General features: G+C 46.7%; 11 protein-coding genes across 11 annotated transcripts; 6 read left to right on the top strand and 5 right to left on the bottom strand.

Annotated features, from left to right (window-relative positions):
• Window positions 1–1,323: 1,323 nt before the first annotated feature.
• Window positions 1,324–2,952, bottom strand: BDV27DRAFT_156802 (cytochrome P450; the record flags this gene model as incomplete). Its single annotated transcript, XM_032072396.1, has 2 exons — window positions 1,324–2,595; window positions 2,683–2,952. 2 exons carry the CDS (start codon window positions 2,950–2,952, stop codon window positions 1,324–1,326), a joined length of 1,542 nt encoding a protein of 513 aa, XP_031928597.1.
• Window positions 2,953–3,398: 446 nt separating this feature from the next.
• Window positions 3,399–5,080, top strand: BDV27DRAFT_171540 (hydroxymethylglutaryl-coenzyme A synthase C terminal-domain-containing protein; the record flags this gene model as incomplete). The annotated part of the gene is made up of 4 exons (XM_032075623.1): window positions 3,399–3,530; window positions 3,603–3,705; window positions 3,769–4,880; window positions 4,946–5,080. The coding sequence occupies exons 1-4, from the start codon at window positions 3,474–3,476 to the stop codon at window positions 5,078–5,080; spliced, it is 1,407 nt and encodes a 468-aa protein (XP_031928598.1). The 5' UTR covers window positions 3,399–3,473.
• A 456-nt stretch (window positions 5,081–5,536) lies between these two features.
• On the top strand, window positions 5,537–7,531 carry BDV27DRAFT_144368 (cytochrome P450; the record flags this gene model as incomplete). The annotated part of the gene is made up of 8 exons (XM_032070254.1): window positions 5,537–5,588; window positions 5,661–5,705; window positions 5,764–5,850; window positions 5,915–6,040; window positions 6,115–6,533; window positions 6,609–6,777; window positions 6,837–7,254; window positions 7,333–7,531. The coding sequence occupies 8 exons, from the start codon at window positions 5,537–5,539 to the stop codon at window positions 7,529–7,531; spliced, it is 1,515 nt and encodes a 504-aa protein (XP_031928599.1).
• A 432-nt stretch (window positions 7,532–7,963) lies between these two features.
• BDV27DRAFT_171542 (NAD(P)H-dependent flavin oxidoreductase) lies at window positions 7,964–9,558 on the bottom strand (the record flags this gene model as incomplete). Its single annotated transcript, XM_032075624.1, has 7 exons — window positions 7,964–8,102; window positions 8,179–8,400; window positions 8,488–8,691; window positions 8,802–9,049; window positions 9,117–9,197; window positions 9,298–9,368; window positions 9,435–9,558. The coding sequence occupies 7 exons, from the start codon at window positions 9,556–9,558 to the stop codon at window positions 7,964–7,966; spliced, it is 1,089 nt and encodes a 362-aa protein (XP_031928600.1).
• A 400-nt stretch (window positions 9,559–9,958) lies between these two features.
• Window positions 9,959–11,861, top strand: BDV27DRAFT_156806 (cytochrome P450; the record flags this gene model as incomplete). Its single annotated transcript, XM_032072397.1, has 3 exons — window positions 9,959–11,014; window positions 11,076–11,763; window positions 11,821–11,861. 3 exons carry the CDS (start codon window positions 9,959–9,961, stop codon window positions 11,859–11,861), a joined length of 1,785 nt encoding a protein of 594 aa, XP_031928601.1.
• A 184-nt stretch (window positions 11,862–12,045) lies between these two features.
• On the bottom strand, window positions 12,046–13,198 carry BDV27DRAFT_156807 (Alpha/Beta hydrolase protein; the record flags this gene model as incomplete). The annotated part of the gene is made up of 2 exons (XM_032072398.1): window positions 12,046–12,776; window positions 12,832–13,198. The coding sequence occupies 2 exons, from the start codon at window positions 13,196–13,198 to the stop codon at window positions 12,046–12,048; spliced, it is 1,098 nt and encodes a 365-aa protein (XP_031928602.1).
• A 529-nt stretch (window positions 13,199–13,727) lies between these two features.
• BDV27DRAFT_156808 (wax synthase family protein) lies at window positions 13,728–14,975 on the top strand (the record flags this gene model as incomplete). Its single annotated transcript, XM_032072399.1, has 1 exon — window positions 13,728–14,975. One exon carries the CDS (start codon window positions 13,728–13,730, stop codon window positions 14,973–14,975), a length of 1,248 nt encoding a protein of 415 aa, XP_031928603.1.
• Window positions 14,976–16,064: 1,089 nt separating this feature from the next.
• Window positions 16,065–16,985, bottom strand: BDV27DRAFT_171546 (uncharacterized protein). The gene has a single exon (XM_032075625.1). It carries the CDS (start codon window positions 16,968–16,970, stop codon window positions 16,095–16,097), a length of 876 nt encoding a protein of 291 aa, XP_031928604.1. The 5' UTR covers window positions 16,971–16,985; the 3' UTR covers window positions 16,065–16,094.
• A 591-nt stretch (window positions 16,986–17,576) lies between these two features.
• Window positions 17,577–18,713, top strand: BDV27DRAFT_156810 (S-adenosyl-L-methionine-dependent methyltransferase; the record flags this gene model as incomplete). The annotated part of the gene is made up of 1 exon (XM_032072400.1): window positions 17,577–18,713. The coding sequence occupies one exon, from the start codon at window positions 17,577–17,579 to the stop codon at window positions 18,711–18,713; it is 1,137 nt and encodes a 378-aa protein (XP_031928605.1).
• Window positions 18,714–19,140: 427 nt separating this feature from the next.
• Window positions 19,141–20,960, top strand: BDV27DRAFT_171548 (uncharacterized protein; the record flags this gene model as incomplete). The annotated part of the gene is made up of 2 exons (XM_032075626.1): window positions 19,141–19,388; window positions 19,481–20,960. 2 exons carry the CDS (start codon window positions 19,141–19,143, stop codon window positions 20,958–20,960), a joined length of 1,728 nt encoding a protein of 575 aa, XP_031928606.1.
• Window positions 20,961–21,076: 116 nt separating this feature from the next.
• Window positions 21,077–23,101, bottom strand: BDV27DRAFT_156812 (GMC family oxidoreductase; the record flags this gene model as incomplete). Its single annotated transcript, XM_032072401.1, has 2 exons — window positions 21,077–21,198; window positions 21,274–23,101. The coding sequence occupies 2 exons, from the start codon at window positions 23,099–23,101 to the stop codon at window positions 21,077–21,079; spliced, it is 1,950 nt and encodes a 649-aa protein (XP_031928607.1).
• Window positions 23,102–23,544: the final 443 nt, after the last annotated feature.

Below are 23,544 nucleotides of genomic sequence, written 5' to 3' on the forward strand. Positions count from 1 at the left end.
AATAGCGGCCTATTAGAATTTAGGGCACTGTACTAGGTCCTGGCCAACACAGGCTATTGATCCCTTTACGGTATTAAGTATATTTAGATCACCGAGAGTTTGTATCCTGTGGTATAACTAAAATATAAGAGAAATATATAGATATATAAAAAGGAAAAGGATCAATATAGTATTAGCCATAGTATTTCTAATCAGACTGATATTCTTTGTATATATAGCCTACACTTACCCCAACAGTACTTTATTGATTGTAGGCCTCGATTATTTGTTTTTAACACATATCTTTTAAGACAATCTATTACCTCTAAGATCACAAAGCAAGATGTTCGCAGGATGAAGATCATTGCTCTCCTCTCTACATTTATCTTTACCGCCTTTGTGGTCGCAGGACCTGGGCAGGATAGACAGATTAACAAAAGACAAGTATATATTTGACCCCTTCTACGAAAGAGAAGTTATTAGAGAATATAGAGGTTGATAGTAGTGGGATATAGATAGAACATATATATCTTCCTCCCCTTCCACTGAAGAGATGACTAGAGAATATAGAGACCAAGAGTAGTGGAATATAGATAGCCTGTATATATCTAGACCCCCTAATTAAGAATATTATGATGAACAAAGAAGCCTAGAGAAAGACGGTTTGGTTCGGCAGGCCGCGGTCCAACGTTACTAATACAGAGTGAGTAATGAATTGGATGCACAGGCATTCCGAGAGAAGACGGAGTAAATGTTCCCTCCTAGGACTCTCTGTATGGATGTTCTTGATGATGCCTCTAATCCCTTCAGTGGTTCGGAGAAGACAACAGCCTGGGTGACCTTGGAGTGCTTGTTGGAAGTTGATAAGCACGGTAAATTCACCGTTCTCAATACGCACCGACTGCATGATCATTCATCTGAATGTTGACATCTCGGATGTCTCCAGTAAAATTGATGTTCATAATGCTCAAGGAACAACCAGTGTTTATATGTTTTAACTTGTATTTATCAACTAGATCTATTCCTATATACAGAACTAGAATTATGACTCTTTAGATATCACTTTACCCCTATGCCACTATATTGTTGTACTGTATAACTTGCATTACCTGTAAAAATCAAAAAGAGATTATCAATATACTTGTTCATATGATGCTATTCCATATTTTTTGTCAAAAGAATGAAAGTAAGCTTAGTAATATTTATATATAAGATTTCAACTACTAGTATATTATCTAGTGTGTTATCATAGATGACATCCTTAGTATTTGCTCGCGAGTCGCACAATACGATGTTATGCACGCTTGTCCAACAACCCACCACACCAACATAAATTATAATACATTACAATTCGATTTCTGCCTTTCTCCGACGATAACTCAAGCAACACATGGGATGAAGAAGATTCCCAATGCCAAAATGAATGAAGGTCGGGTTGTCTTGAAGGTCAGGCAACTTCCAATCATAGTTCAACAGCAGGAAACAAAGTGCAATCTTCAACTCATTGCTCGCCAGGAACCTTCCTGGACATCCATGATCTCCGTAGCCGAATCCCAGATGCTCCGGAGTCATGGAGGTGTGTTGCCATTTGTTAGATTTCCCGGCCTCATTCCTCAGCTTCAAAAAGCGATAAGCATCGAACGTCTCCGGCTCCGGGTACAGATCCGGATCGCTAAAGCGTCCTGCAATCCAGATGCGAGATCCCTTGGGTAACACTGTGCCGTCCGAAAGGGTGACATCCCCGTACAGGTAGCGGTTGACGGAAGCTGCAGAAGCAGGATGCATGCGTTGCGACTCCTTAAGGAAGCTGTCCATCAACCTCATCCTAGGCAGGGTAGTCCGCGTCCAACCCTCGCTTTTCACCTCCCGCACAATCTCCTCTCGCAGAGCCTGGAAGACTTCCGGATGTTGGCACAAATCGACGAGAGCCTGCGAGAGAGCTTCGGTCGTTGTGTGAATGCCAACAACACTCATGCCCAGCTGGCCTGCCGCATAGTCCATGTCGACAGCTCGTGCTTGAGCCACCATCCATCCGATCAAGTCTGTCATCTTCTCGGGTTTTCCTCCTGCTGCAAGTGCCTTCCGCACTTCCGCTTTCCTTTCTTCGATCACTGGCTGCACTATTCTGCGTGTATCACGGACTTGGCTACGAAGCTGCTTATAGAGCGGGTTTAACCAAAATGTTAGCAGTCGCCGTAGACTGGAACCCTGACGCATTGCCATGGATGCCTGAAACAGATTGACGGTATGGCTCTGCGCTATCTCAAGCCATTTGGGATCGCGACAGAGCTCAGGGCCAAGAAAGACCCTCGAGGAAAGGCGGGAGATGTAGTAGCCTGCCCGAGACTTGATGGAGATGGTCTGCCACTCTTTCTCGTCCCCGAAAACTGCAGGAGTTGCCAACCTCGTTTCCTCGACCAAGGAATCTGTCACAGCTCCCATGGACTGCGTGAGATTAATGCGGATCGCATCGACAACGACACGTTCATGGTTGCTAAGAAAAGTCATGCCATCAAATCCTGGCCAGCCCGCAAAATTATCGCGAGTCTGGGTTTGGATCAAGTTCGCCACCTCATTCTTTCGGAACTCCTCGGTGAAGCGATTTGGTAGCATAATCTAAAGGAAAGAACCGTGTCAGCGCCCAGATAGCCAGCCGAACTCATACTGTTACTTTTCAAAAGTGCATCCTCGACCTCTTCGTACCTTTGGCCCTGTTCCAGTCATGACTTGAAACGCACCCTGATGCGCCTTCAGGCCCTTTGCCATAACCCTAGGGCCATGCTTCATCCATGAATCCTTCGGGCTTAGGCCTTCCTCTTCGAGGCCGACGAGCGGGAAGCCTTTCAAAGGTCGTTCTATGTCCGCCTGCTTCTTCGCATGATAAGCGACAGCAAGTATCACAGCAGCTGCCACGACTGGCAGATAGACTACAGTGACATGGTATAGCGCCTGGTACACCGTTTGAAGTGACATTTTGGGCGATGAGACTTTACCAGTGGATTGAAGATGTAAAAGCCTACGTTGTTTGTGTAGGCCCTTTTGCATCTCAAGAAATTTACGCTAAATGAAACACGCTGCCAGGCATAAATAATAATGTAAGCGCCTTTTGTCAGCATTAAGACTGATGACCACAAACGCCCTAGAACTGAACTCCTTGGTGTGAGTGCGCAGCGAACGTATTGCCAGGAATAGTAAGCCATCCTCGTAAAAGCCTTGCCGATAATTGGGCTGTGCTGTAAATTTAGAAAGAATCAGAATGGTGACCCTCTCGCTTAGCTTACCAAGGTGGAGATGGGAGGACCCGAATGGCTTATGCAGATGATGTGAATCTTAGCGCCTTCCGATGTAATCACCATCTCTCAACGTGTTCGCATAATGCTTGGAAACTCAGGCTAGAGGTGCAAATATCAAGATTGTCCCTCAGGCCTGCAGCTTCGTATCACCTTTGGATCCAAACCTATGCGCAACTCGATATCCAACCAATCTGGATCAATATGGCACTACCTGTAAATGTCGGGATCAAGGCCATTGAGATATACTTTCCTGCTCAGGTCCGTATCCAAGACAAGATATAAACCAAGATCAGCCGAATATTTTCTTTTCCTAACAATGAGTGAACGTAGTGTGTCGACCAAGAAGAGCTTGAGAGGTATGATGGCGTCAGCAAAGGAAAGTACACTGTTGGCTTGGGACAGACGAGAATGAGCTTCTGCGATGACAGAGAGGGTAAGATACTTGCAAAAAGCGACATACTTCCCAAACTCGAGTGCTAAGGTGGTTCAAATCAAGACATCAACTCCATCGCTCTTACTGCAGTGTCGGGACTCCTGCACAAGTACGATATCGATCCAAGATCTATTGGCCGACTTGAAGTGGGCACAGAGACGATGCTTGACAAGTCAAAGTCAGTCAAATCGGTTCTCATGCAGCTTTTTGAACACTGCAACACAAACATCGAGGGCGTGGATACCATCAACGCTTGTTATGGCGGAACGAACGCGCTCTTCAACGCTGTCAACTGGGTAGAGTCGCGTGCTTGGGACGGCAGAGACGCCATTGTCGTCGCAGGGGATATTGCACTGTATGAGAAGGGCAACGCAAGGCCAACTGGAGGTGCAGGCTGTGTAGCCATGTTAGTAGGCCCTAATGCTGTCCTAGCTCTCGAGCCTGGCTTGCGGGGTTCCTATTCTCGACATGCTTATGACTTCTACAAGCCCTACTTCGCGGTTGAGTATCCTTACGTTGATGGTCATTTGTCCTTGAACTGCTACACGGAGGCTGTCGACGGTTGCTATAAAGCTTATCTAGAACGTTTTGAGACTGAAGGCCTAGGCCACGCCGTTGGGGAGGCCATGCAGGCAACTACGAATGGCTACACTGGCCTTAATGGCCACAAAAGTCAACAGATATTGCCTGCAGATAAGTTCGACTACATGTGTTTTCATGCCCCAACCTGCAAATTAGTGACCAAGTCATACGCTCGCTTATTCTACCGCGACTTCTTGTCTGATCCGGATAACGAACTTTTCAAAGCGATTCCTGCAGAGTTCAGATCTGTAGGTTATGCGTCCAGTCTCAACGACAAGACGATTGAAAAGACTTTCATGACGCTGTCTCGGGAACGTTTCAAAAACCGGGTAGAGCCCTCCATGTATATCCCAACTCAGTGCGGCAACATGTATTGCGGAAGTCTTTACTCCGGCCTGTGCAGTCTGCTGGGTCTTGTCCACAGCGATCAGCTACAAGGCAAGCGTATTGGCATGTTCAGCTATGGTAGCGGGCTTGCTAGTACCATGTTCAGCTGGCGGGTCGTTGGGAGTACCGAAAATATTCGAGCCAATCTCGACTTGAAGAAGAGACTAAGCGAGAGGCGAGTTGTGTCTCCTGAAGCATATGATGAAGTAAGTTCCATCTCAAAACATCTGGATGAAAGGGCCCAAAGACCTAACTATGTCTTTTTGCCCAGGCATGCCGTCTTCGAGCGTTTGCTCACCAGCAAAGCCCTTATCAACCCATCGGAAGCTTGACTGGCCTCTCCAAGGATACTTATTATCTTACTCACGTTGACAAGATGTTTAGGAGGACGTATGGGGTCAAATAATATGACTGTATTTACACCTGCATAGCTCGCTTAATTGGTACTTGCGGAAAATTTGTGGAATCGGAAGACCTGACATTACAATGCAGCCATGCTGAGACGTATGGTCACTGTTTGAACTTCAACGCTACATCTTCCTATTCTACGACACTATAAACGCATGTAGCATGACCTGCCAAAAGATGATGCAGAGTGTGTGCTGACTTGTAAGCATGCTGACTGGGTGATAAGAAATAAGCGTTTTCCAGCACGGCAACGATCTACTATGCTTATTACTTAGCGTAACTATGAATATCAGTCTTGTAACCTGTAATCACCAATTGGCAAGGTTAAACGTGGAGTTATTCGTTGTAAAAGCGGCCCAGACTGTTGTGCTTTATCGCTGCAATTAGCTGGCACTCCATTTTGCACACGCCGGGGATCATGTTTCAGCAACATAACAGTATGAGTTTAATTTACATGTCTGGCGCAGCGGCGTTGATGTATCTGCTGTGCTTGGCTATTTATCGTGGTATGCAAGTAAAGTCCCAGAAGAGGAGTTGGAGGTCTTTGCCATATACTAATATAACAGTATTCTTCTAAGTGTATCTTTCTCCGCTCTCTCGAATACCAGGACCCAAGCTCGCCGGTAAGACAAGGCGATACACTATGAGTATTATGAAAGTCGAATCTTAATCTTCTCTCAGCATTGACCTACTGGTACGAGACCTACTATGAAGTTTACAAGGGGGGGCAGTACTTTCGCGTTATCGATGACATGCATGCTAAATATGGTGAGGATATTGTCCATCATGAGAATTTATCCCATCGCCTTCTTGCTCACTTCCAAGACTCCAGGCCCGGTTGTGCGAATCACTCCGAATGAGCTGCATTTTGATGATCCAGAGTTCAATGATGTACTTTATCCCAGTGCGGGTAAGAGAAAGATAGACAGGCCCGAATATGCTGCGGCGAGGGCTGGGAGTAAGTTCCAAGTCTTCAATTCACTGGGGTGGATTCTTCCTTCAGCTCACCTGCTAATGAGCTCCCGTCTTCAGCTCCTGGATCCATTGTTGCCACCGCACAGCATGATGTCCATCGACGACGCCGAAACGCGCTCAACTCTTTCTTTTCTGGTGCAAGCGTTCGCCGGTTGGAGCCCATCATCCAAGAGCACATGGACAAGCTGCTAGTTCGGATGCAAAAGTCCGGCGCACAATGTCAAGTTATTAAACCATATCACATATTTAAAGCGTGCGCGAGCGACATTATCACACTTTATGCCTTTGGAGATTCTTTCCATTTTATGGATCGGCCTGATTATGGACAACCTTACTTCCGGGCAGGAGAGGCATTTAACAGCATGACGCACATCTTCGGTGCTTTCCCATGGCTGCTCACCCTCGCGACAACGGCGCCGGGATGGTTAGTTAAGTATCTCAAACCAGAGATGACTGAGTTTGTGGACCGCCGAGAGGTAGGTACCTGACTCAAATAGATGGTTTTTTTTTTTTCTCGCCTCAAGATTGCTGCTGATTTGTTGCGCATACAGTGGTGGACTCAGAAGGTCCGAGAAATTAGAAATTCTAATGACCCAGAGCGAGCGAAGAATACCATCTTCGGGGGTATACTAGATAGTACTCTATCGGCCGCGGATAAGACGGACGAGAGATTGGCAAATGAGGCACAATTGGTCGTCTTTGCTGGAGAAGGCACAACGGGTGAGAGTTGCGTTTCGTGTAAAAGCTGAATAAGTGCTAATCTGGACACAATCCACAAGCGTATACCCTCACATCGGCTATCTATCATCTGCTGGCAAAACCGGAGATCCTACAGAAGGTCAAGGACGAGCTCGCCGCGGTGGTGGGTGATGGGCGTCAGATTCCAACGTTTCAAGAGCTCGACAGACTTCGATACTTGAATGCGGTGATCAACGAGGTCATCCGCTTACATCCTGGCGCAATGCACCGTCAAATACGCGTCTGCCCCAACGACCCCATCATATACATAGACAGGGCACGAGGTGTAGAGCATGTCGTCCCACCCGGGACAGTTTATGCTATATCGCCTCTAACTAGCCATATGAACGGAAACGTATTTAAAGACCCATACGAGTTCATCCCAGAGCGGTGGATTGACCATCCTGAAATTTCAAAAGCATTTATGGGCTTCTCTCGAGGCACAAGAGCATGTGTAGGGTAAGCAGATCTTTGATAATCCAAGCTGCCCTAGCCCGGCCGACTACTTAACGACCAAGTCGCTGACCTTAGTTTTAGAATAACACTGGCTCGGCGTGAATTGACAGCTACTTTGGCGACTATATTCATCAAGTATGACCTGTACCGCGGTCAACAAGGCCCAACTCTGGAACTCTACGATACAGTCCGCGCAAGGGACATTGATGCAGCTAAGGACTATATCACCCCGCTGCCTGCCAAGGGAAGTTTGGGACTACGCGTAAGGATCCGGAACTAAAATATCATCTTCAAGTCGTGTACAGGGTCGATAAGCAAGGCCCCAATGCAAGATGTCAGTAGGAAGAGGTATAAGAGTATGAAGAAAAATGTCAAGCGAGGTGCTCAAGGACCAAAGGACCGTTTATCAAACCTGTAGAAAAAAGCTGTGGATTATTGTCTCGTCCTCGGAAGGTGCTTCGGACTATAGGTAGTATGATCTCGTTCATACGCTTAGCAAATATATCTTCTAGGTTGCTATCGCTATCTAAATCTGTTCTGATGGTGTCCTGTAATACCTATCCGACCAGCACTAACTTAGTGAGGTTGGTTCTACGTGAGTTCGTGTCCGCATCAGCTACACAGTGGCTAAAAAAGATATCTCATACCCAAAAGGTTCCCTGCACTGTCCATTCTACTCTAACATAGCTTCGTGTGTACAACCGCCGTCATGTCAATTCACATAGTCTGATTTCACAAGAAAGCTACTAGCACCACTGAGACATTGGACTGCTTCTGTTACCATCTCTTCGATTATGTCCGCCGCAGATTGCTGCCCATTGTTAATCAGGCCAGATGCAATGCTCATGGGTCTGTTGTTGAGAGGATTGTTGCGGTTAGCTAGCAATAACCGTAAGGTTTGGGTGAGAAAGATTAGTTGCTACACACCTCATCGCCGACTGCTGTAGGATCTCTGTGGGGACACCGCCAGCTCCGCGAATCTTTTGGATCTCATGGTCCATGGGTACGATACCTTTGGACAGCAATTCTTCGAGCTCATGCCTACGGTTACATTCCCAGTTTCGAACGTAAGGGGTAGCAGCCGCGCGCAGTGGTCTTCCAGTCCAAATAGTTGATCTGATGGTGCTATCAAAGTTTGCGTCGATAATCCTGTCGCCCAAGGTGATTGTCATTATAGATCATGATGAAGTACAGCACCCTGGCATAGCGTACTTCTCAATAAAAGAGGCAACCTACATTTTCTTTGATTCTTCAAGAGCACTAGACTCCTTGGCAGTGACAAACCTCGTCCCGACCCAGACGGCAGAAGCTCCATACATGAAGGATGCGGCAACTCCTCGGCCATCGCAAATTCCTCCAGCAGCGACGAGCTGTACGGGCTGCCCAGTCAAAGGAGACTTGTACTTTTTCACCATATCAGCGCAAGCCGGCACCAAGACACTGCAAATGTGACATTCTCAGTCTCAGTGATCCAATAAATAGATCTCCCCCCTTTCCGTAATCCTCTGGCTCTTGGAAATGGATGATGATGATGATAATGATAGACGCACCTAGCTGGGATCTCCCCAGTATGACCACCGGCTTCTGAACCCTGGGCACAGATGATGTCGGCACCAGCGGCACAGGCTTTGGCGACATGTTTTGGGTGACCAACTAGATTCATGTAAAAGACGCCATTGGCATGAAGCTTAGCAACGACATCTGTGGAAGCAACACCGACTGCGGAAACGAATAGCTTGGCGCCGCTGCAAGCAACAATGTCAATAAGCTCATTCAATTTGCCTCCGGTGTAATCCCTCTGGAAGGAAGTTAGAGCACTGAGAAATGTTTCATCCAGCCTGGGGTCATGTAGGGGAACCTCTAACATTTGTTTTTCGTGCTGATCCACCAACTTGGGGCAAAAGAAGGCTCACTCCGAATGGAAGTGATGAGTCCTGGAGTCGAATCTGCCGAAATGGATGATATGTAAGAAATGTGTTCTACTCTAATCATGATCGGCTCCGATCCAGTTTGAGCCGGTCTCGTGTAATATTTTTTTTTTTTTACCTTCACTTCTCGAATGGTCGTTCTCAGCTCATCTGGCGTAAAATAGAGTCCACCAATGACACCAAGTCCGCCTGTTACTCCTAGTTTAATAAACCTTGATAACGGGGAATAGCAACTAGGAATTTGGCAAAACCCACCAGCATTGCTCACAGCAGCCACAAGCTCTGGTCCTCCAGCAACATACATGCCAGCGGAAATCACTGGATGCTTCATGCCCAATAATTGAGTCAAAGGCGTTGATAATGACATATCCGGAGGCATGATGTGATGTGTTCTGCCTGTAGAAATCACGCGTAAAGACAAGACCGCAAGTAGGAGAAGCACTACACTGCTGAGCAGGGTTTCGGGCTAGGGAAGGCCGTACAATAAGATGCCAGTCACATTCAGTTTGAGCTGTTCGCTGTGTAAAATGTAAGGTGGCTATGTATTTGGGTGTTGTGTTGATATTACCTGGATATCGTGTCATCACATCCAGTAAGCAACAATGAAATATAAGCATAATCTTATTACAAGTCCTATGGTCAGCGTTTGAAGGAAATATCACAAAGTTTATTCGAATGCGGTCTTCTCGGCCATTAAGATTTGTTGTAATTTGCACCTTTCAAATTCCGACATCCTATTCCAACTGTTCCACTTTTCGGAGTCAGGAGTCGTCGGAGACATGGCGCAGCTGTCTGTCTTGCTCGACCACGCCCGCCAGTACTCACCAGTCACCATCTTTGCAACTTGTATACTGGTCGTCACCATAAGTCTCTTACTCAGCTTGTATCGACTAGCTCTTCCCAAGCCAATACCAGGCATTCCCTACAACAAAGCCTCTGCTTCGAAACTATTGGGTGATGGCCAAGCGTATCTTAAGCATTGCAAAGAATATGGAGGGAACTTCGCCACTTACTGTCAATCAGTGGCCAAATCTTTGGACGCGCCACTCGTGCAGATCTTTATCCAGCCTTTCAAACAACCACTTCTGGTACTTGCAGATTTCCGAGAAACCGAAGCACTGATGCGCCGCCAGGAGTTTGATCGCTCCGACGACATGGGCGATATGATCCTGGGTTTGATGCCGCAGCATCATCTCAGGTTGAAGACTGATGCAGCGTGGAAAGCTCAACGTCTACTCACCAAGGGCCTTATGCTTCCGTCGTGGCTTCACGGCGTTGCAGCTCCCGAGATATGTCAGCATGCGCTCTCAATGATTGAGTTATGGGACTTCAAAGCCAGACTTGCTAATGGAAGACCTTTTGAGGCTTCCGAAGATCTACGTCGTATGGCAATGGATGCTGTCATGTCGTTTTGCTTCGGACAGAGGTTCCAAGATATGGCAACTGGCCCTGCGCTCGAAGCATTGCAAGCCAAAAGCCTAGGCTTGGCTAACCTAGACGAGTCCGAGCATCCAGTCAAATTTCCCACAACGACACTTAGCCCTTTGCTCAGTGCACTCGACACCCTTTTTGAATCAGTCGGAGAGATTCGAGGAAGTCCCAAGCCAAGCTGGACTTGGGCTTATATCTTGCGAAAGCCACGCTATGCCCATGCACTTCGAGTGAAAAACGTATACATCGCCGCGGAGCTACAGCATGCAGTTGAACATCTACAGGACAGTAAAGGGGACGATACGGGCAAGTCGGCCGTTCATCATATGGTCCTGCGCGAGAAAAGCCTTGCGGAAAAGGACAAGCGCGAGCCTCGCTACCTATCTCGAGTCATGATGGATGAAGTCAGTGGTCTCTTGATATATTCTATGGTTTAAAATTTTGGGTACTGACGTATTATTACAGCTATATGGGTTTATATTCGCGGGAATGGATACCACCAGCACAGCAATGTCTTGGGGAGTCAAGTTCCTGGCTGACAACCCCCGAGTGACAACATGTTTACGGGCAGCCCTACGAGCGTCATTTGTAGCCGCAATCTCAGAGGATCGGAACCCAACCGTTGAAGAGATTGTCAGAACACATGTGCCCTACCTTGAAGCCACTCTTGAAGAGATTCATCGGTGTGGCGGCACAACTCCAATTGTCGATCGCCAAGCTATGGTCGACACGCAGCTTCTTGGCCATCATATCCCTAAAAAAACCAACGTTGCATGTTTGACAATGGGAGCAAGCATGATGGAACCTGGCTTCGATGTTGATGAGACATGCCGTCATGAGATAAGCCGCGAGGCGGCGGGAGAAAAGACGAAGTACTGGAATGTCAATGACATGGCTGTCTTCAAACCCGAACGCTGGATCAAAGACGACAGGTTTGATCCGGGAGCAGGGCCACAGCTGGCCTTCGGTCTGGGACTTCGAGCCTGCTGCGGAAAGCGACTGGCGTATCTGAACATGAGAGTATTGTTTGCACTGCTCGTGTGGAATTTTGAGCTTCTGCCTTGTCCGAAGAACTTGTCGGATTATAACTCCAGCTTGATAGTGACCAACAGGCCGAAAACGTGCTACGTACGTTTACAGAAGATCAGTTTCAGTAATTAGAAATGCACATCTAGTCTTTCAGCAATTTAAGATTTCTAACAAACGAAAGATCATCCCATTCGAGCACCTAAAAATGCCCTGACACCATAGGCGTCTCTATAGGGTAATTCATAACGCCTTCTCAGGTTGACAAGGTCGATTATGCTGCCATATGAATCAAATACTTTGACTATGTCCCTATTTATGCTGTATTTGTGGTAATAGGCCTGCTAATGTGCCATTCACTGTGTACAAGCTGAGCAATGATGGTTTCTTCTAATCCACCAACCTTCCTCTACAGACTTTTCGCAAAGCCAACTATTTCACGCATACCAGCACTATGAAGCTCAGAAAGTGCCCGTCTAAACAAGACCATACTTCCATGCGTCACACCTAGATTCACGCTCGCGATTGCGTCCACTCCTGCCGTACAGAGCTTTCGATAATAAGCAATGCCCTCATCCCTCAGCGGATCTAGCTCATCTACCTTAATGATATGTGGCGGCAACCCTTCACACATCTCAATAGTCGCATAATATGGAAATGCTAACGGATTGGTCCGGTCCTGGACATTGGGTGCGTAATAGCTTTGCATAGCGCCAGCACCGGTGGTATCGAGCATATATCCGTCGTTTGCAAGCCGACTCGGAAATTCGCTTGCAATTCGTTCTGCAGACCAGCCATAGACATTGCAGACATTTGGTGAGTAGGCATAAACACCACTTATGTCTTTAACCCAGCCTTCCTGGTTTGCTTTCAGCGCGGTTGCGAGGCACAGATTTGCGCCACCACTTTCGCCCTCCAAGATGATACTGCTTACACCGAGCTCATCTTTGTGCGATGCAATGTATTTGACGCCTTCTGCGCAATCATTCAAACCAGCCGGGAAGGGATTGTACTCATGTTCTGACCAGGCATTCCTGAAATCTATGGCGATGGATACAACGCCACGCTGGGCCAAATCGGTAAGCCAGCGAATATTGCCAGGTCGCAAAGTATCGAGAGTTGTCATGCCTCCGCCATGTACTATCATAAAAAAAATCAGTTGTTGGCTTGTTCAAGTGGTTTCAACTATACGAACTATAAACAACACACGGCAGGACCTGACCCTGCGTCCCAGACTTCCGAAACACATACAATCTGACATCGTTCCCATCGACGCCTTTCGCAACCAAGGTTTTCCGGTCTACTGGAGGCTCATTCGCGTCCTGTGGTAGGTCGTTTGGTAACGCAGCGAAGCCTTCTGAAAAGCCATAGTGCTGGCTTCGCATTTCCCTTGTCAGTTGGTCAAATGGCGAGTTCTCGTCGGCGATGCCAATTGGAAGGTTGTTGTCCCATCCTTGTGTCGCTAAGGCTTTCACCAGCTTGGGATTGAAGCGTGAGTCTGTCCTAGGCGAGAGTGTTGCGTCTCCGATTCGGCCTTCCGGCTTGGAGGATGGAGCTGGCATACTGCTACTTGGTAGATCGGCCGTTTGGTAACCTGGATTGTATTTTCTTTCTTCTTTTTATTTCCTTTTTCACTTTGCGAGCCAAGGTGAAGAAGCGCAATTCAATTATCCGGCTTGGTAAGCGTTTTGAGAGTATGCTTACAGGAAGCGCGATTGCTTATGGGACTTATTTTCTGTGGGTCATATAATATAATTAAATTGTACCCAATTAAGCATTCGGAACGCTTCAATTGATGTATTACAATAATGTATTTTATATTCCGTACTTCCTAATTATCTGAATACTCTCCATTATTAGAAGCAGCGAGAAAGACCGGTGTGCTTGGATATTGGAGGTCAATAAACATCTCAAACAAGTCATTCCTGATAGCCTGAAGGAAGGAAAAACCTCAAGATTTATGTATTGATTACCGTGCTGATGTCATCAGACCTCGATATCTAATTTCAACTGATAATAAAATGTTGCTATATGTCTGCCAACGAAATGTAACACGTCGAGCCTCACATATTCCGCTTGATCACCATCATCATGTCTATACCACTCATGCTTTCTTGCAATACACTCCAGCATGCTGTTGCTATATGGGTTTTGGGATTTACCGCCGTGGATTCCATCGCTCGCCCAGCTTTACTCCCTTTACTCTTCCTACTTACTCTATATACCCTTCCTCTGAATGATGCAATCCCACACCCTGTTGTCCACGGATTAGTCAACTTCAATACAGTTGGCGTTTTCTTTCAATATCTAGACTGTGCTTGCATCAGTCGATGGTCATACTTGGCCGGTGGGCCGACCTCCGCCAGAGGAGGACAACGTAATCTAAGATCGGAACCTAAGCAAGGCAGCACAGGCAGAGCCACAGCGAGCTTTGGGGATGTGTTGGCACGATTACGATTTGGTACTTCACTTGTCACCTCGTGGCGAGCAGCGGGTACCCCTTGGGAGGTCAGAGGCACTCCAAGGTTTGAACAAGTGCCGAGCCGTGGACGCTTTCTTATCGAGACTGTGCTCTATTTAACGTCTGAAATACTCATCCTCGACGCTTTGAGCCTGCCAAAAGGAGGGAGACTAGAAGAAAATGCGTTGAATTTCGCATGGGACAGGGTTCGGCTGTTGTCACGATTGCAGCAAATATCAGGGGAGGAGATCTCCCTTAGGCTCAAGGCCTTGTTGGGGTTCTGGTTAGGAACGTACTACTCCATTCGAGTCATGCACCATATTCTGGCCATCGTGGGCGTAATTACCGGCATTAAAGATGTTCATCGCTGGCCAGCTATATTCGGACCTTTAAGCCAAACATATACATTACGCCGGTTCTGGGGTATCTTCTGGCACCAAACCTTGCGTCAGAAAAGTGGAAGCCCAGCCTACTACATCACCTACTCAGTCCTCGGATTGAGCAAAAGAACAGCAATCGCGCGTTATTTTCACCTCTTGCTGACATTCATTATGTCTGCAGTTATACACCTTCTCGCGGAAGAGTATCCCTGGGGCATTGACTGGGATCGTAGCGGCACCACGAGGTTCTTCGTGACCCAGGCTTTCGGTATTCTCTTGGAGGACCTCGTGCAGACTGCCTTTGCCTCACATGAACCCCGCTCACGCTGGTGGTCTAAAGCTGTGGGATGGGTATGGGTTGCTCTCTTCACATTCTGGTCTTCACCGTCGCACTTTTATCCTCGCCTCCAGGTTCTAGACAGCAGTAACGGAGGTGTTCCACCTATCAGCGTTTTGAGGCCTTTGATAGACCGCTTAGCAACACACTCTGTAAAGTAACGGCACAGTATATATCTTTTTGACTTTATGGCTCTTGTGTATTTTATATATCTTGTACCTCAGCTTCATGAATCCCGCCATGCATCAATTCACATGATGGATTGTCGGCATGATAGATGTACATATCGTCTTCACGATGCAGGAAATTGAAAAGAAGAAACTGGGCATGTTTTGATTTGGGCTTATTCCTTTATCTTACAGTCCCTGGGAAAAATAAGTATTGGCCATTTTCCAGAATCGAAATAGCTATAACCTGGTGCCTATTTCATAATAAATCTTACTAATTCCAATCGCAATGTTTATAGTTTTAGAACTACTATTCACTGTATCCAGGATAAATATTCTCTCAGCTAGCTAAGAATACGTGAGCAAGACGAAAGGGAAATATCTATCATTGCCTGAATAGTAGAATACATTACTACTACACTGATTATTGTCTTTCCTGATATCTTTTATCATCCCTGAATACCTTGGGAACCCCCTATCCAATAGATATTCAAAATTAGGGAAAGGACTAAACGGCCAGGCGGCCCCTTTTCGGGCCGTTTCAATACTGCATAGCAGACCGGGATCGTATGCAAAGGAAGCTAGTGGTTTTAATATGGCGCATGGGCTGATTCTATATCAAGCCCGTGACAACAATAGAATTATATTATTTATATGTGACTATTGAGAACTTCTACAGTCGACTGTAGCAAATAATATCTATATATCTATATTTATTCTCATTTATGGAAGTACTTATATAGCAGAGTGAAAAAAGGCTACAAAGATTAAAATAAGGTATTAAATTTCAAAGCCCAAAAATATATATATATATTTATTTATTTATTTAATTGGAGATATTTATTGTTACTAAGTTCCCCCTAGCTTGTTTATTCAAGAAGTTAACTAAAGCTTTAAACATATAAGAGTCGGATCTACTAATTATCTATATGAATATAAGATTTAATTCCATATTCTTTTTTTTTTTTTTTTTTTTACATTTTTTCTTCAATAATATCGATCTAAATATGTGAAAACGGGGATTTGGCCAATACATTCGGTGTAGAACAGTCTCAGCCTTGACTAAGTACTGAACGTAAGTACTATTACCCTCAATAGTAGAGTCTCGCTACGCTACGCCACCTGTCTTAACACTGATTCCACCTGATCAAACTTGGTTGTTTTCTTCACCACTCCATCCATCGCGCCGAAGGGAAGCCAAGAGGCGATCTTGGCCAATATAACATAGTGCCCTCTGAAGATAAGAGGTGGCGGTCGTGCGCTATTCAACAAGTCCCGTGTCACAAGCTTCGCCCACTCCGCCGGTGGCATGCCTGAGCCCTTGAAGTTATCCTGCCTTAGGATCGGTTCGAGCAGGTCTTTCACCAGCTGGTAAGGTGAGCTCGCAGGCAATATGGAGCGATCCGAATCTGAGGTTGACGACACGGTCCTGGTGTAGTTGTTGTTGATAAGGTTGGTTGGTCCAACTGTTCCGGTTTTTAGATCGACGACTTGGACCCCGAGGCATTCGACTTCCATTCGTAGGATGGCAGAGTACATAGCCAGAGCAGATTTTGAGGCTGCGTATGCTGCTCCTCCAGGGACAGGTAGCATGGAAGCGATGGATGTATGGTTGACGATCATGCCCTTGGATTTGATGAGCAGCGGTAAGAATGCCTGGCACATCTGCACTGTACCCCAAAGGTTGGTGTCGAACACCTTTTTGGCTTCTGGTACGGATACGTCTGCGGCTGTCATGGTCAACATGACTGCTGCGTTGTTGACCAGGATATCAAGACTCTGCAGCTTGCTGACACAGCTTGCTATTGATGACGATGATGTGATATCTAACGCAATTGTCTCGATACCTAACGCCGAGAGCTTTTCCATTTTGGAAACGTCTCGAGCTGTAGCGTAGACGTGCAGACCGGCCTCGTGAAATGCGGTTGCCAGTGCAGCGCCGAGGCCGCCATCTGAGCAGCCAGTGATCAGAACGCTTTTGCGGCTCATGACTGCAAGGGAGATGATCTAGAACAATATTCAGTGATTAATGATTTTTTTTTTTTTACCCTCCGCCTGTCATAAACGTGCATCTCTATATATTATAACAAGTTCTCTGTGACCTGAACATTATCTGGAATACGATTATATAAACTTGCTTATATGGTCATAAATTCGTATTACGTGGTCTTTGCTTACCCTAAGTCTAATCATGCCTACCTGCCTGCCACAGAACTCAAGGGCCGATTTTTTGAAGCCCTAATGTTGTAGAGATATCAATTCGACCTGGTCCTGTTTCGTCTCTATGAGCTCTATAGGTGTAATAAGAAATCCAGGAATACATTAGCCAAGATTATATGTAAATTCTGGACCAATGCAGTCATCTTGTTTCTACGTAATATTAAGCTTATCAGTCTAAAAAAAAAAAAAAAAAAAAAAGAAAAAGACAGAAATGGGGTCGATTATTATCAACGTCTTACATGTAATGGGTGCGTACGATTTGGTTATTATATGTGCGTGCTCTCATAGGACTGACTTCATGTACCGTAGTAGTCTCTTCGTTACGAGTCTGGCTAACTTACATTGGTTTATATTTTGAAACAGTCACACTTCATCATGTCTTTAGATGCATACGCTATCTTGGATGCCTTCTCCGATATTAAAGGTCGGACCGACGAGTTTATTGTTACCAACAATCTTGACACCTACTCTGCTGAGTTCCTCCCGAGATCAGAGGAGATCGCGATTGCGATCTTTTGCAATGCCTTGGAAGATCTGGGCTGTTCAATCCGATCGGCAGCATCTGGATCCAAGCTTGAACGTGTCCAACCGATAGCAGAGCACAAGAAGTTGGTGGACCATATATATCTCATCTTGGAGAATAGAGCTGGATTGATTGCAGATGACGGCAAGCTCGTCACTCGTACCTCCAAGCCCTGTCCTGACAGAGACATTGATTCCCAACTGGAAAGCCTTATGCGTGATAGAGCTGCCCAGGATGCAGAAATCAAGCTCATGCAAGCAGTTGGGGGTAGCTACGGCAACTGCCTCGCCGGAAAGGTCGATGCGGTGCAGTTGCTCTTTCAGTCCGCTGAAAGTCGTTTGCTCCTAGATAAGCTCTATGCCACTTCCGACGCGACAAGCAGCCTCCTGCAGCCGCTAAGGGCTTTCATAGAGGAGGTAGCCAGCGGCTGGTCAGCTTCAGGCGAGCCTTTGCGAGTCCTTGAAATTGGAGCGGGAACAGGAGGAACAACTTCGGTACTACTACCGGCTCTGGCTCGGCTGGGCGTTCCGACGGTTTACACGATGACAGATATCAGTCCGAGCTTGGTGACACAAGCTTCCTCAACCTTCAAGCAATACCCATTCGTTGAATACAAAGTCGTCGATATCGAGAGAAAACCACCGCTGGAGCTGCAACGCAGCCAACACATCGTCCTGGGCTCCAATGTCGTCCATGCAACAACAGACGTCCCATCCTCGTTAAAAAACATTCACAAGATGCTGCGTCCGGATGGATTTCTCATCTTTCACGAGTTGACCACGCAAATGCCATGGGCTGACGTGGTTTTCGGTCTGTTCGAAGGCTGGTGGCGATTCAGCGATGGGCGGCAGCACGCTTTGCAATCACCACAAGCTTGGGCAAACATGTTAAAGTCTGCTGGGTATGGCCACGTAGACTGGACTGATGGATCCCGTCCAGAGGCAAAGCTGCAAAGTCTAATCTTGGGGATGGCTACGGAGGTAGAATAGGTTATACTTTCTGGACTTGAATCTCATCGTACGTGAATCCATTAAACATGCATAATCCCTTTAAAGTAGAAAGGCCATATGCTAAGCATTGAAAGAGTATACTACAGTATACAGTTCCTGGTGCGTTCATTGATATGACAAGTGTAATCAATATGAGATGTAATCCTTAGCCTCTGGCCCCCGATCTTAGTTATGTGAGCTTTGAATAGCTTACGCCAGATAAGTAATCAATACACCTATTCGTTCCTCATAAACTATTACTGTATATAGTCATGTACTCAGATAAATGGTCTCAACTGAAACCTCCTTAAAAGAAGGAGCTTACCATCTTGCCCACCCGAGTAACTGTGTTTTCGCTTCTCTCACTTGGTATCTCCTCTCAGAACAGGAAAACAGGAATATGGTTTCTTTTTACGTAGTTCTTGGAATGGCCTGGTGGTTGTGCTCTACTGCCCTTGCACTTGCGCCAATCCAACGCAATACTACCAATACATCTTGCCGGTACCTCCCTACCGACAAGGAATGGCCTAACAGAGCAGACTGGGACACTTTGAATGTTACAGTCGGGGGCAGGCTTCTGCGTGGAGAGCCATTGGCCCAGTCCTGCTACCGACCGCATGAGGATCCCGCCAAATGCAGCGAGGTTCAACAAGCCTGGGGTCTCGACGGTTTGTAGTAAGTACCATACATACATACATACATACATGGAGATGATTTAAAGTATCACTCGGTGTCTGCGGTGAAATGCTTACTTACTCTCGCTGTAGCTACGATGATCCAGTAAATGTCATGTCCCCATTCTGGTTGAACAACTCATGCAATCCTTTTTTGTCTTCTCTCAACAATACCTGCACCCTAGACAATGTTGCCTCGTACGCTATCAATGTCACCGATGCTGCGAGTGTCATAGCGGGAATCAAATTCGTACAACAAAAGAATATCCGTCTATCCATCAAGAATACTGGTCACGACTATCTTGGACGTTCCAGCGGGAAGGGTTCATTGGCACTATGGACACATAATCTTCGAGACATGGCAATCATCAAGAACTACACAAGTTCAAAATACTCGGGCTCTGCTGTCAAGATTGGAGCCGGTATGCAGTCGCATGAGGTAGAGGAGATCGCGGCAAAGCATGGCCTGCGAGTAACAGGCGGCCTGTGCCCGAGTGTAGGACTAGCGGGAGGGTTTTCCCAGAACGGAGGCTATGGCCAGCTAGCTTCACTATACGGATTGGCTGCAGACAACGTGCTCGAATATGAAGTAGTCACGACTGATCTCAGGCATTTGATCGCCACGCCATCAACAAATGCGGACTTGTATTGGGCACTCAGCGGCGGCGGGTCGGGCAATTATGCCGTGGTTCTCAGTCAGATCATCAAAGCACACCCCGATGGTCAGGTTACGGGCACTACTTTTTCACTTGTGAATACGAATTCCACGGCTTTCTGGTCAGCGATCCAAACATGGTACCAGCTGAGTCCCCGGTTCAATCTTATACCAGGCTTCACGGCATCGTGGCTCTTCAGCAATGAATACTTCCGGCTCACTGCGGCAACCTTACCTGGTGGTACCGTGGCAGACATGGATGCAATCCTTCAAGGCTTTTATCAAGTCATAAAAGAGCTCAACATGACATTTGTTGGCAAGAAAACCATCGTGAAGCCATCGTTTGTTGAACTATACGACACGCTCGTTCCACCCAGCCAGGCCGATGCATCATTCCCTGCAAACAACACCATTGGAAGTCGACTAGTACCTACTGCGGTTGTTCGGGACAATTTGACAGACTTACTGAACGTGTATCGGGACATTCTTCAAGACGAAACACTACCTGGTGGTGTGACTGTGGTCGGTGGCACAAGTAACAACGTATCCCATGTCAATGTTGGTGTGAGTCCGGGCTCTAATGCGGTGCTCCCAGCTTGGCGAGGCGCTCTTTTAAGTTCAAGTGCTGCCATCTCGTTCCCGGACAACACAACTGTTCAAGGTCTACAACTCATTCAGGCCAAGGTAAATACATGGCAAGATTGGGTCAAAGCCCTGACTCCAGGAAGTGGCTCTTACATTAACGAAGCGACATATGACAATCCCGACTGGAAGTCAGATTACTATGGTAGCAACTATGAAAGGCTTCTTCAAGTCAAGAAGAAGTATGACGGGGACTTCACGCTCTGGCAGCATACATCCGTGGGTGCAGACCTTTACTGGCAGGAAGACGCAGAAGGCCGATTATGTAGGGTGTAACGGCTGAGTGAACGGCACTCTTTCAAACTATTATATCTTATATAGAAGTTGTGTGATTATCATAATAGAGTACTGGGGTAACGCAGGAAGTAGCGTGTCCAAATATCAAATGCTCATCAGTTATGCATGCCTAGTCGCACTTGTCCAGGAATAGCATCAGGGGAATATAGCTCTGGTCCAGGGATGTCATACTTGTCCTGGCGAATTATATCATCCGCAATTTTCTCTGCCAGTCCATCTAAATACCTTTGTTAGCAATTGATACTTCGGTGTGCTTTACTTTCCTCCATTTAACAGTGTGGCTGATACTTACAAATCGTTCCCTGAATATGGCTTGGTAGAAGTATCGGTAACGAGGATGCGTCAACAATGCGAACATTTTTGACCCCAAATACTCGAGCTTTGGAGTCAATCACGGCCATCGGATCACTTTTTCGACCCATTTTGGCTGTCCCCGAAGCTTGAAAAAGCGGGTTGGCGTAGTTCTGTACAAATGCCAGGACCTGCGAGTCGGTCTCCAATGCAGAGGCAGGTGGAAAGGCTTCATGACCGACCAACACAGGCGCAAGAAATGTGCTGTTCAGGATGTCCTGCAAACGTCTGAAAGCTTGGAGGGCGATTTCAGGGTCGCGGGGGTCACTCATCCAAGCTGGATTGACAATAGGATTGTCGTGTGCTCTGTCGGATATGATGGAAACATTGCCACGGGAGAATGGGGAAACCAGCGCGACTGCCAAGGTTGCCCAATTGTGCCCATCAGGGCTCCCAAGAAAGCCCGAATGAGGACCGCCGTATGCTGATAAGGCAACGAACTCCAACTCGGGCCTGTCGGCGTCGATATTATCAAGGGAGTTGCGTGTAAATCTTCGTAGATTCCGCCGGTATCTCTGGGGCAACTTCTCAAATGCAAGCAGATCAGCTGCGTACGTAGTATACGGGCCTCTTGGCGGGCTTGATTGATAGTCCTTCAGAGCTTGTGCAGCTGCATCTGCGTTCCATTGAAGCTCGGCAGTAGTAGGTACGCTGACCTTCCTACTGATTCCAGCACACACATGGTCACCCAGGTTCTGACCCACACCGGCAAGATCAGAAATAACGTTGATTCCATATTGCTCCAGCGTCGCTTTTGGCCCAATCCCGGAAAGCATGAGGAGCTGTGGAGAATGAAAAGCGCCGGCTGACACAATGACCTCTTTCCGACAAGATACCTTGAGTAACAGACCGCCATAGTCAAATTCGACACCGTTCGCAGTCTTGGAAGCGTCGAATAGGATCCGGGTCGCCAGGGCGTTGGTGTAAACAACAAGGTTCTCATTGTTTATACCTAATCGGTTGAGATAGCTACTGTCTGACGTCTCTTTGGTGAAAGAAGTGGCATCAAGAGTTGAAAGCTGATGGGCGACGCCGTGAAGCGAGCCACCGACGAAGCCATCCCGATTTTCTTCGAAACCTAGTCCAATGAGGGCTTTCCTGATCCAAGTCGCCCACGGCCACACATGATTACTGAATGTGATTTGCAGCGGGCCCGAGGTATGGCTCTTCCAATGAGGCGGAGACCTTGGAGTGCTGTTTGAGAAGCGGTATGACAACGATGGAACGGTGAAGTTGATGGGCTTGGTTAGGTAAGGAGTAAAGTTTTCCCACGTGTAGGATTGGTCGTCTACGGCATCTGCCCACTCCTGGTAGCTGCTCTTAGGGGCAAACGTGAAGGCTTGATGGCTCCGAGTAGATGTCCCTCCAACCGCCTTTCCCTGTGGGTAGAGTCGGTTCAAACCGGCTTGCGGAGTAGTAGTCAGGTTCCAGTCGACTATTGGATTTATCATAGAGCCTGGATACGTGTGCTGAAAGGCAGAAGCATACAATGGCACTTGGCTGAAATTGCCATTTCCCAGGTGGTGAAGAGAGCCGGCTTCTATCAAAGCGACGGTATTGCCTGCCTCAGCCAGGCGAACTGCCACGGGGATTCCAGCTGTGCCGGCTCCAATAACAATGTAATCAAAAGTCACTGATGCGCTCACATTGAAGATGTCAAAAGTTGGGAGTCCAAAAGACGAGCCAGCTAGCCTTGACGAGGCATGAGGCACGCATGAAAATAGAATGGCCAAATGCGCTATCGCTGCCTTCATGACACATGTGTTCATCTTCTTTTGCTACCAAAATATGGTACGGATCAAGACTAACATCAATAATGGAATTATCAAGCGATAGATATCTATCAAGACTAAAGGACAGGTTAGCCTAACAGAGTCGTCAACAATTATGCAGTAAATAAAATTCTAGAAACATTTATGATACCGACGATCAAATAATAACACCCACAAGAACAACAACAATAATAATAATAACAATACTATTCAGGTAACAATTATTTATTGTGTTACAGTTCATACATGTGCTTTCTAGTTGCATGGGTGTCTGGGGTTATGCTTGGCCCTGCTTTGAGCCCTAAGGGTTGTTATGCTTATTATAAGTTAATAGATACCCTAGTAACCAAGTTAATTCTGATTACTGGTTATTACTGATAAATAATCAATATAGGATCTAATCAATAAATCGGTAATCGGTAATCGGTAATCGTTGAAAT

The sequence above is a fragment of the Aspergillus caelatus genome (genome assembly GCF_009193585.1).
Source record: "Aspergillus caelatus strain CBS 763.97 unplaced genomic scaffold BDV27scaffold_67, whole genome shotgun sequence".
Classification (NCBI taxonomy): Eukaryota; Fungi; Ascomycota; class Eurotiomycetes; order Eurotiales; family Aspergillaceae; genus Aspergillus; species Aspergillus caelatus.